This window comes from Candoia aspera, chromosome 5 (genome assembly GCF_035149785.1).
Source record: "Candoia aspera isolate rCanAsp1 chromosome 5, rCanAsp1.hap2, whole genome shotgun sequence".
Classification (NCBI taxonomy): domain Eukaryota; kingdom Metazoa; phylum Chordata; class Lepidosauria; order Squamata; family Boidae; genus Candoia; species Candoia aspera.
This window is the reverse complement of record NC_086157.1, coordinates 52,580,570-52,592,693: the sequence shown is the minus strand read 5'-3', so window position 1 is coordinate 52,592,693 and position 12,124 is coordinate 52,580,570. Positions and strand designations below refer to the sequence as shown.

At 36.9% G+C, this 12,124-nt stretch overlaps 1 protein-coding gene across 6 annotated transcripts in view; it reads left to right on the top strand.

Annotated features, from left to right (window-relative positions):
* The window catches only part of DMD (dystrophin), an 895,878-nt gene that overhangs the window by 816,190 nt on the left and 67,564 nt on the right, over positions 1–12,124 (top strand). The window contains exon 1 of one of the 6 annotated variants that reach the window (XM_063305213.1): positions 10,700–10,837. The exons of 4 other annotated variants lie outside the window; for them this stretch is intronic. In XM_063305213.1, coding sequence (XP_063161283.1) covers positions 10,818–10,837 — 20 coding nt within the window. In that variant the 5' untranslated portion in view covers positions 10,700–10,817. Of the gene's footprint in view, positions 1–10,699; positions 10,838–12,124 lie in introns of those variants that run through there. One more of the 6 variants, XM_063305214.1, reaches the window with a different exon arrangement.

Below are 12,124 nucleotides of genomic sequence, written 5' to 3'. Positions count from 1 at the left end.
AGAGAGAAGGGATGAACTTGACAAATTATTCAAGTTCCCTTTTTCCAGTATTGAATTAGTCTGATTTAACTGATGAAACTCTGTAGCCTTCCACTGGGAGCATATTGTTCTTGGTGCATGCAGCTACTTATTGAAAGTACAGAGCGGGTAGAGGGAAATTCAAGAAATATGCAGATCTCTTGCTCAAATACTACTACATAATTTGCATAATTAAAAAGAAAGCTTATTTGGTTTATACTGTTTTTGTACTATTGCCTTTTATCTCTAGGAAACTAAAAAAAGAGAATTGTAGGAAACCAAACATAGTTCTTGATGTCTCCCAAGCTGAGCAGAGCATTTCATGTCTTTCAGTATTGTCAGGATTTGAATCAGGAGACTGGAACCAGTTTAGCCAAACTATTTTGTCTTTCTCAATAGTTTCTATTTGGTATACTGCATAGGAGGCACTACTTCCATAGTAAAGAAGTTTACTATTTAAAACAACCGATTACTTACTGACTGCTTAATAAAGCTCTTCAGGGCCATAGTTCTCCCTACCTATACTAAAAGATAATTGTGAGCATCTGAAGGATTGCTGGTGCCTTTTAAATTCTACATATCTAGATCACTTTTTCATATGCCCAGTATACATTTTCTGCTATATTTTCTATGATGATCCTGTATTTTGTGTGAGTAAATTACTTTAAGGAGAAAATACTAGTAGGAACGTTTTGTGGATAAATCTGATAACTCAGTAATTTTCAAAACATTTTATTCATTTATTTCACAGTCATTAATTAAGCATCCCTGTAGTTTTCAGATTGGTAGTTATATTACTACATTGCAACAAAACCAGCAAATATTCTTATATAGTAGCATGTAGAAAAAACTATGTGCTATTTTCAAGGTGAAGTTCTCCAGCAAAAGCATATCCTAAAAAATCTTGGGCTTCAATAGCTGAAATAAATGAACAAATTTTGAACAGCTTTTATACTATGTCTCCAAGATTCAGAAGATTTTTTTTATTATTTTTCTTCTAAGTAGATTGAAGGGGGGCATTTTTCTGTGACATCAATGAATATATATATTTTTCTTTTAGTGGAAGCCTCACCTTTTTTCAGCCAATTAAGGACAAAGGCAACTTAGCCAGGTGCCTCCTACCTGCAGGTTAGAGCTGCTACTTGAGCAGTAGCTAGAAGCAGAATAGAGATTTGTGAGTGAGCCTAGTTCTGATATGTGCATCCTGAAGCACCAATGATGTCCTTTTTCTACAACCCCATAATAGGATGTTTATATGTTATAAGCCAAGAACAGAAAAGTGGAGGTGAAGGAATTTTTGGCTTGTTTTTTAAAGTAGTTTTTAGATGGCTTTGTATTGGCCAGGGGGAAAAAAAGAGTTGATAGTGTTGGAAAATTATTGTCGGTAACTCCCAGTTTAGTTTGTACCCAACACTAACTGACTGACTCCTCCCAGTCTGTCCCTGTATCCTTATCAAAGCAAACACACACACACACACACACACACAGAGAGTTCAGCTAACAAAAACATAGCTTGACGTTTATTATCAGCCAAGATCAAAAACAGTTAACTGGCAAAAATTGCAAAAAGTAGGCAAAAGCAAGGAAAGAGGGAGAGAGATACATTGTCATCAGACAGATATTTACATTTTTATCTACCAAAAGACACAGAACTTTGCAGAGCCACCAGTAACAGTACTGTGTGTAATTAGCATTGACAGTCCCAGAGGGAGTGGCCTTTGGTTGTTGCACCCTTTATGTACAAGGCAGTAGCAGAATAAAATTGGAAAGTAGGACACAAGGTGAACCATCCTCTATTCTGCACCATTAACGACACAATTTAGTGGACAGGGATAACGTATCCAACATATAGAACCTATTGCTATACTATTTGTGTTTAATTCTCTATATGGAAGCTAAAAACTTATATCTGCTGCATATAAACTCTGCTGCATGATTCACTCAGAGTAAACGAACAGAAGGAAGCTGTGTGTGACAGATGCACTTGCTTATTTTGAAGGATTTTTCTTTCATTATTGTTCTTACTTTATCATAAGAATGATAATGTAGCCCTTGAAGCTTTTCCCTGTAAAATATTTTCCACCTCTCACGTAAAAATAATAAAGTGAACCCTACTTAGATGTCTTGTTTGGTTTGATCTATGCACAGTTGTCTGTTACATGTAAGTCACTTGCAAATAATCACGTCACTATTTCTTTCTCAAATGTTGGCTTCTATGTTAATGCTGAGTTAAATACACCTGCCTGAACCTTTCTGGACTCAGAAGCTAAAAATGGTCTGTCATAGATAGTACTTAGACTCACCAGGAATTCCAGGGCTATGAGGTAGGCTGGAAATCAGAAAAATCCCATATATGGTAATAGCTTTTTTGGGATAAGCCACCTCTTACAGTTGTCCAAAAATTGCATGGGCATGTTCACACAGTCAGAGCAGAAGTCAAAATCAATTTCAAGATGTCTTCATCTTGCCTTCTGGAGGCATCAGCATCAAAATTAATACATTATTTATATTTATTTATTTATATTTCAAATTTCGTCGCTGCCCATCTCCCTCAAAAGAGGGACTCTGGGCGAGGGTTATAAGAGGGTTTGTTATAAATCATGCTTTTGTGCTTCCATGTTCATCTTCTTGCCAAACAGAGAGTTTTGGGAAATCTGTCCAAAGTATGGTGAAAACAAGTTCAGTTTGAGTAATTGATTTTATCTTTTTGGCAAAAAGCTCATAGAACTAACATTGTAGTGATTAATCACTGAAGAATATTAGACTAGAATGCCTCAGTCTCTAAAGTACAAGAAAAGGTTTCACAGTTTGCAGGGGTGGGTGGCAAAGGATGCTAAAGTGTCCAAGGAACATTTGTACATTCATCTGCAAGAAGGAGGTATCAGCATCAAAATTAATTCAGTTTCTTCTTATTTCCAGAAAAATGTGAACCGTTTAAAGAACAGGGTTTGCACATTGTGTTAAGTGATAAATATGGTTTATCTAAGGCCAACCATAGCATATTCAGGATATTTCACGTCCAGATCAGTTCATCCAACACTAGGGCCCAATGCCCAGGGGGAAAGGCAGGCTTTCAGGACTTTATGGAAAGCCAACAGACTTGGAGCCATCCAACATGGATGGAAGGCATGTGGTTGAATGCTGCATTCATGCTTTAGCTATACTTAGTTAAATTGTTGCTGGAATATATAGAATACTTCTTAATCAATAAAATATGTGTATGCTCAGAGCTGATTTCTGAGCATTTTGCAAAAGGTAAGTTTTCTGACGTGAAAAACAAAACCCAGATATTTAAATATTTTAATCTGTTCCAATTTGTCCCCTATATGAGATAGGATAGTTAATTAGGATAGCTTGTTAATTATCTGTAAATGTGTATCTCAGTGATCACAATGAAGTGACCCCTCTGATTTCCACTGATTGCCTATACAACAGTGTTCTCAGGTCTGCATCTCAGGAAGTCTTTATAAAATACAAGTTACATTCTGTGTTCTTAATTACTACGCCATATTTGTGTATGTGTGTGTAACGTTTTAAGTAGACATTTTTCTACGTGGAGGCAGAATTTTACAGACCAGAAAATTCCAAGATAGTTTAACTTACAAAGAATGCACATGCATTTAAAAGATGGGTTACAAAAAGAGTTTTGAATGTCTAAAGGAATAAAATGTGTGGCTTTGAAAATCATGACGTTTCTTTACATTTATCAACAACTATTTTTTTCCCCTTCTTTTCTCAATACGACTAAAATTCTAAGTACAGAATTTTTTTTTCCATTCTTAGGAGGTCAAACAGGACTAAGAAAATATGAGTAAAAGCAGGCATAGACATATTTTTCAAGATCTTTGTAAATATTCTTATACTAAATTGATATATGACTGGAATAGCTGAATAAAGCATTCAGCTCATGAGTGATGCTGAAAGTTATTTCTGTCTTAATGAAACATTGATGTATTGATTAACTTTCCATTGGAGTAGGTAAGAATGTACAGTATATTTGCAAAGCAAGTTATTCTTCTTTTAAAAAAGAAGACTCTCTAAAAGTAATTTCACAATTTATGCTACCAAAGTGGATGTGGTATTTAACATTTTTTAAAAGAATTAATGCACAGACAATTAATTTTGATAGTCCAAGTCATGGACAGGATAACAATTTATACCAGCTGTTGATGCAGATTAAGAATGTGATGAGGCTAGTACTAAAATTCAGCTTTGTATGGTGAAGTTGTCAGTTCGCCCTAATAAGTTTTCTCAGCAGGTCTCAGTTTTTATCTTTTCTATCATTTAACTTTTCAGTATTCCTTATTATTCACTAAAATGGCATTTATCATTCTTCTAGTACCTCTCTTTCTGATTTCAATAATCTCCATAAATCAGCAAGACATTTAAGTATGTTCTTGGCATCGACTTAGAGAAAGCGCTCTGAACAAAAATAACGATCGTACTTCAGGACTTATTTGGAGCATAAAGAGAAAGCTGGTCTAAAGACCCTCAGTCTGAAAGACAAAATACTTGTTCTTTCTGTGAATTGCAGCAACACTGCAGTCTTGCTCTGCAAAATCTGTGGATTTGCTCCTTTACAGCTGTCTGCTCTGAGCTTTAAACCATGTCCAGTCTTTTGAAAAAAATCAGGAATTATCAGAAGTCCTTTCTTTGGAAATACATTTAAAATCAATGTGCCACACTGCTGGAACTCACTAGCAGATGTAGAATAAAATATCACAGATACTTGCCCCTGCCAAGAATCCCATCCTGCTTAACTATGACTGAGGAGACCTAGGAATGGCATTAAGAAGTTGAAAGGTGCTGTCATAAAAGGGACAAGACAAACAGCCTCACCAAAGCCCCATCAATCACATCCCAAAGAGAGCGCAAAGAAAGATGAAAGCAAAAAAAGCAGAAAGTATCAAATTGTCCTTCCATAATCTAAAAGAGAACCAAGCAACAAAAGGCACTAGCATTTCTTCCTGAGAAATAATGATAAATAATTATCCATTCTGATTATCTCTGTATCAGAAAGAGTTAAGATAAATGGGAAAGAATATTTGACTAATCAAAGAGAATGAGGATATTATTTGATCACATTCTGAGTTACTACGGCTGCAATTCTGCTGCCCTGACACTCGCCTAAGAGTAAGCTTCTCTAAATTCAGTAGTATTTCTGATAACAGGATAGTGATCTGTAGGGCATATCTTTTATTCCCACCACAGACTTCTCTGAGTTGTTGGAACTAATGCTGGATCCTATGAGATGTCACAGTAGCTTGCTTGTATAAGCAGAGAAAATGGAAGCAGAATTTGTACAAGTGTTGAAAAAAATGGAAAACACTTCTGTGCTGCCACTTACGTCTAAACTGCATGGAAAAATACAGGTAGTCCTCTGTTAACAATAGTAATTGGCACTGGGAACTCCATCACTAAGTGATGTTGTAGTAAAGCGTGACATCATGTGACCATGCCAACTTACAATGGCAGTTCCAGCAGTTCCAGTTGCAGCCATTAAATGTGATGCCATGTGATCACCATTTGCAACTTCCTGCCAGCTTCCCCATTGACTTCGCTTGTCAGAAGCCGGCAGTGAAGGTCACAAATGGTGACTGTGGGGTGCTGTGATCATCGTAATTGTGAGCTGGTTGCAAGTGCCCAGATTGTGGTCACATGACCTTGAGGATGCTGCAGCGGCTACAGCTTTGAGGACCAGACACACGTCACTAAACAAATAGTTGTTCACCAAGGACTACCTTATGTACACAGGTATGCTCCTATAGCCAATGAAATATTGTGTTGGGATGTTCTTTAAGTTCTAGAATTAAGTAGAGTGTAAGTTGCTGCAACAAGCAATGACTCAGAGAGAAACAGCTTAGCAGCTGGCAAATACATTAAGTTTAATTTGAACATTATGCTTTTATTGGTGCTAATCTATCATGGATGTTTTCAAGGAGTGACCTAATAATTCCCATATTTTTCACCTATTTTCCTTTTATCTACTTTTTTCTTTTCTTTATGTTAAAACCTTGAAGGCCTCTTCCATCTTTTGCAGCTACTGTAGTCCTATTTTCCTTTAACATCTTTTATAATACTAATTAAAAATAAATAAAAAGTAGTGAGCGAACACAGGAGGGTTATAAACAGAAGACATCATCATTTGGACCAAGTTAAATTCTGCTGTAAGGCAGAATGGCTGCATAGTAAAAATCTCATATGGAAACTCATCTGCTTTCTTATGCAAGGCTGTGCAACCTGTGCCTCTGAGGTATTGATCAGCTACAAGTTCCTATCATTGGCTATTGGCTTTTAGGCATATTTTAGGACATAAATATTATAAATTTTCTTTTTTTTTCTTTTCTTTTTTTAGTAGATGTCAAAAGCAACTATTTTACTCCTATGGTTTGTTTAGGCTGTCGCTTCACTAAGTAAATCCCTTTTGTCCTACATTCAGTTTAAAACTTTGGAGACTTCAATAGAATAAAACAGGTCAAGCATCCTATGTATCATCAGAAGCACTAACTAAAATATGGTATTGAAAAGTTAAAATTGAGCTCAGCTCCTGATGGCTGCACCCAAGCAGTTTTATTGGTAGTGTGGCTTGCACTTGCCTTCTTGCAGAATGTTTTTCAACTTCTCAGTACAGCCAGGATGATACTAAGATTCTGATCCAAGTATTACCCAGGTATTAAACTAAGATTAGATGGGCCATCTAGATCACACAAGATGCATAAACTACACTCAGATCCTAAACCCTGTCCCACAATAATTCTTTCTATCTGCTTTCTGGGAAAGCAAAAGCAACACAGATACCAAATACTTGCTCAAAATAGAGAGAGAGCAAAATGCTACCTTATTAAATGGAGAAATGATTTATTTGACAAGAGAATTTGTAAGATTTTCTAAGAAATCTACTTAAGAAATAGGCAGGAAATGCTGAATATGTTGTTCTTTATGGATTAATTTTATTTACTGCTGTGCTGAATTGTCTCTCATAATTCCTATTCAGATAATAATTACAAAAGAGAAGAGCAACACTTAATCACGCTAGAATAGTTTTGTCAGTGTAAAAGAGATAGCATACAAGAAAAGCTTAGTACAGACATTGTTATAGATTTGGTTTCCTATTCTGAAATTCTAAACCAGCCAAAAATAATGAGTTTCCATTTCCCCAACATATGAAAAAGAAAACATGGGTGTGGTGCAGCTGATGTTTTGATCTGGAGATCAAACAGTTAATTTGCTTTGAGTTGTGAAATGTTTCAGATTTTCCTCAGATTTTTTAAAAGGTGGTGTGTGGGTGTAAGAAAAAAGAAAGCCAAGAGAATGGATACACTAATTGGGTTTCCACCTGCTGTGAGTCTAATTGAATACAATGCCTTTTTTGTTACTGAAGGAGAAAGAAGATTATGCAAAGTGTCAGAATCCCAGACTTTTATATATATATATATATATATACTTCATTCCTTAGAACAGTGCATGGGGAAAGAACACAGTATTATTTAAAGAGGACTTCCATCTATAGTTAAGGTGGAATTGGAACTAAAAGCTAGTATTGAAAATTGACTCCGGATTATGTTTTGGGGAGCAAACTTTGGTTTGGTTACTTCTGACAGAATCTGCTTCTTATAATTTCAGGAATGAACATTTTGTTTATTCATTTCAATTTATATAGTTGCCTGCTCAGCATGTGACCTGATGCGGCTATCGTTAAACATAAAATTTATCCTTAACAAAAAAGTTATTTGAAAATATTTGTAAATTTTCAGTATTTGCAAATAGGCTTTAAAAAGTAGAAAGATCATTGATATTTTCTCTTCTAAAATGAATGATAAAACTGGATAAAGGCAAGTATTGTGTGATAAAAGTTAAATATTAATCCCTCACAGCTAATTATTCTTTATTACAGATAATAAATTCATTATTCTATTATTATTCCACCATTATTCACTTTTGGCAAATACCAGTGTGTCAATCACAGACTAGTATGCTTAAGTGGCACATTCCTGCAAATACGTACGGAGTATATTTTCCTGTTATATTTTATTTATTTATATAATTTTTATCCCGCCTTTTATTATTTTTATAAATAACTCAAGGCGGCGAACATACCTAATACTCCTTCCTTCTCCTATTTTATAGTAACTTAAGCTATTAATTACCTTTGGAGGAAATCTGGACCTTATGATTGGCATACTTAGTTAACAGAACAGAGGAAAAATTTAATTACAGATCATTTCTCCAATGATCTCTAACAATTAAATTAAACATCAATTGGTGAGGCCTGTCTAGTTCACCTGGCTTGATCACCTGATCGAATGTGTACCCGATCTACTGATATTACGATTGAAAAAGGGAAGGAGTTCAGTGCAGCAAAATACTGTCCTATCAGCATGTCAGTAAAAGCCATAATTTAATTGAATGAATGAATGAATGAATGAATGAATGAATGGATTTTGTATAACTTCATAAACAATTCGGTTTGAACAAGGGTGGAAGCAGTGGCTGAAGGAACATCTGTAGTTTCTTTTGTGTAACAAAGTAATGCATCTCGATGGATATCAGGTTGTGTAAATATGTTTCCTGTTTGTATGTATATGTCTGTGAGAGTCTTATCAGGATTGGTGCATACCTGTTTCTTGTGTATTGTGTGTGAACATAAATTGCAGCTGTGTATGTGTGCATAGGGAGGACCACATAGGTACCATCTGGTCACATGATCATGGGGGGGTTAAGAATGGCACAGTTGGCAGCATCCTGAATCACTGCCCTACTGCCTCTCTTATAGCAAGGCACTGGGGGAATTTTGTCTGGAATGTTTTTCTCCATAGTCCTTGGCCAAGTCCAGCCCATTTTTTAATTCAATATTTCTTTTGCTACTTCTTTGCCACATCAAATTAGGTCCTTTTCTGTTTTCAGAAAGCCATCAAACTATCCCAAGGTGCTTTACACTATTTCTTTCCAAAAATTGGCTTGCAAAGAATAAAAAGGGATAACTGAATTGCATGTAATGATACTCTATATTTAGGCTGATACAATTTAACTGCTGCATATTCTGACCTTAAACCAGGGTTTCTCAACCAGGGTTTTGTGGAACCCTAGGGTTCCACAAGAGGTCACTAGGGGTTCCCTGGGAGGTCACAATTTATTTAAAAAATTTCAATTTTGGGCAACTTCACCTTAAAGAGTTAAGTTTCATTCTTTATTTTTAGTTTAAGAACACTGTTAATGCATATATACAGGCCCACACATAAAATGAATATAATTTTGTAACTTGTGGCCTATATTTGAGCCTGAGTGTGCAGGGGTTACCTGAGGCCTGAAAAATATTTCAATGGTTCCTCCAGGGTCAAAAGGTTGAGAAAGGCTCCCTTAAATGTATGCTGCTATTATTATTAGCTTTCATTAATGTATTCAGATAAAACTAGAGCTATTACCACCACCACCAATTATTATTTAATGGCATTTAAGATAATATCTGCACTTGCAGATTTACTCTGTACCAATTCTGATCGAATGTCCATTCTGCACTGATTACAAAGTAAAACATTAACAGCACTGAAGAGGTGATTCTGCCATTCACCACACCTTTCCCATCAGGCTGAACTTACAGGCAGCTGCTCAGGATAACAGAAGGGGCATCTACCTTCTTACCAGAAGCTAGATTCAGCTGCTTCTATCTTGGCTAGTTTATTGAAGGAATGGAGAGCACCCCGGAATTTTCCCTAATATTCGCAGATGTTCCAAACAAACAAAACTCAGTTTGTTCAAACACACCCTTGTGTTGTACCTACTTCTTTATTGTAGTGATGTTTTACAGTTTATAAAGTGTGTGTGTGTGTGTATTTTTTTTTCAGAATTAAATATCCGAAGTAGGGGTTCAGGCCGCTATCCGCTACCTGGCCTAAGACCAACTAACATTAGTACTGACTTCAGAGTAGATGCCCACTGAATCAGTACTCTGCAAGAAGAACAGAAAAGCTGTGCTATTAGACCTCCTTAAGAGGTTAAATCGTTAAACTAACCATGTGTAAATATTAACTAAGTGTAAATATTAACCAAGTGTAAATATGGAAAAGGAAGGAAGTAGGGAAAGAGAACTGCACGGATCAAGAGATGGGAGGAAATTAGTGAGACTACATAGGGATTTATTGGTTTATTAAATTCGATCTGCAGTAATACTTATCACAAAGGACAGGCTGCGTCTCATTAAGCAGAACTAGTTGGACATAATTAGGTCCGGACAAACTTTACCAGGTCCACCTTTTTCTATGTCTCCTGAAGAAGCCAGAAAATAAACAAGTTAGCCACTTCAAACGCAGATTCTGCAAGTGTTCCTCAGGTTCCACCATTTCAAGCATTTTAGGAAGATACACCCTACTCAGTCTTCGTGAAACTAAATGACTGATGGTTCCGTGAGATGACTTGCGGATTTTGGCCACATTCTGCCATCCTGACAGCTCTGAGAAGCGGGCTGGCTCAGGATTTCGGGTTCTACCTTAAATACGCCCCTCACCCCCCGGCGCGCTGTTTTTGTTCCCAACCGTGCTGTCTCTTCGGAGCTCTTCAATTGTTGTTTGCAGGTTCAATAGGTGGAGCCGTGGCAGCGCGGGCTCCGCCTCGTCTAGTCCTGCAGCTTCCCCCTCCTCTCCCGCTGCTGGCCCGCGATTGCCGACCTCGCCGCAGTGTTAGTGGCTGTTCGGCGCAGCGGTGGGTTAGGTTTGCGTTAGGTTGCGAAACGCACACCCGCAAGGAATCTCCGCGGCGTTTTCCTTTTCCTTTCTTTGGAGTGGCTGAATAAAAGATAAAAGGCGATGAGGGAACAACACAAAGGGTGAGTTTAATGTTTATATTTCCTAAATAAGTAAATAGCCCGTCCAATGGTGAAAGTCATTAGCCAAGCAAGGTAGTTAAAGACACATTAAACTTCTGTCCGCGTCTTTATATGGGGAATTTAATTTACAGCTTGAGAGTCCTCCCTGCCAGCTGTTGTCTTTGATTCCTAGTGCAGGTGTTCGTACTGACTGGCACACGCCTAGATTAACCCTTTCATGTACGGCTGTGCACCCTGGAGATTAAAGGTTTCTCCCCAATGCAGGAACACCAGGATTTTTTTAAAAGGTCGCTTATCCACACCCGTATATATATAAAATAGTTTTCTCGACCCGAAACCGAATTCTCCTTACATTTCTGCCATTCTCTAGATTTTTTCTTAAAAAGCCTTAGATTTTCTAACCTTGCCATTTGTAAACTGCCCTTTCCAATCACGTCGTAGGCGTTGTGCATCTCCATGCGTAAGATAGCCCCCACCCCCACCTCTGGGAAATCATCCTATTCAGCCTCATTTGTGCAAAGCCCCTGGAAAAGAAACCATAGTATGCCTTTCATTCACTATGCTGAAAGGTCAAATTTCTACTTGATTTCTTCTGGGAATTGGAACTGACATTTAATTCAGTGCATTCTTTCTCTGCAATGTGCTTTCCTTGTCTTGATAAATGTGGTCTAGTTAGAACATGCTGGCTGTATAGGAATGAATGAAACAATGCTGGTTGGAAGCAGCTGAGCAGGAAGTTGGAAGGAGGGAATCAAGATGGTATCAAATGTTTGTGAAATGTGCCACTGGAGAAAGCAGTTGGGCTCAAAAAGGAAAACTTTAGTAGCGATATAAGAGATTGTTGTGTGTATATATAAATAAATTATTTATTGGCACTCATTGTCCAGTGGAGGGGAAAGAAGGATCAATACCATTTGTCCATGCATTATTTTTCCATAAATATTCTTGTTTTATTCAAAAAGCTAGAATGGAAGAGCAGAGAAAATAAAGAATTAGAACTGTATATATTGAGTAAAATACATTTCATATTGGCATTACCATATGCATTTTGTGCATATCAAAGCTCAGGCTATTGTGTAGGAGACAATGCTTTAATATACTACAGCCAACTGCTTTAACTGTTCCTTGGGAAAAGAACCCTCATTTTTTAATGTATTTTCTTCTGGAAGAAATAATTTATTGATGCATTGCTTGTGCAAAATTAAGACTTGAGGCTCTCCGGTATAAGCTGTTTGGCCCATTTTCAGAAGAACTGGTTGCAGACATCATTGTTTGATTCTGAATTTG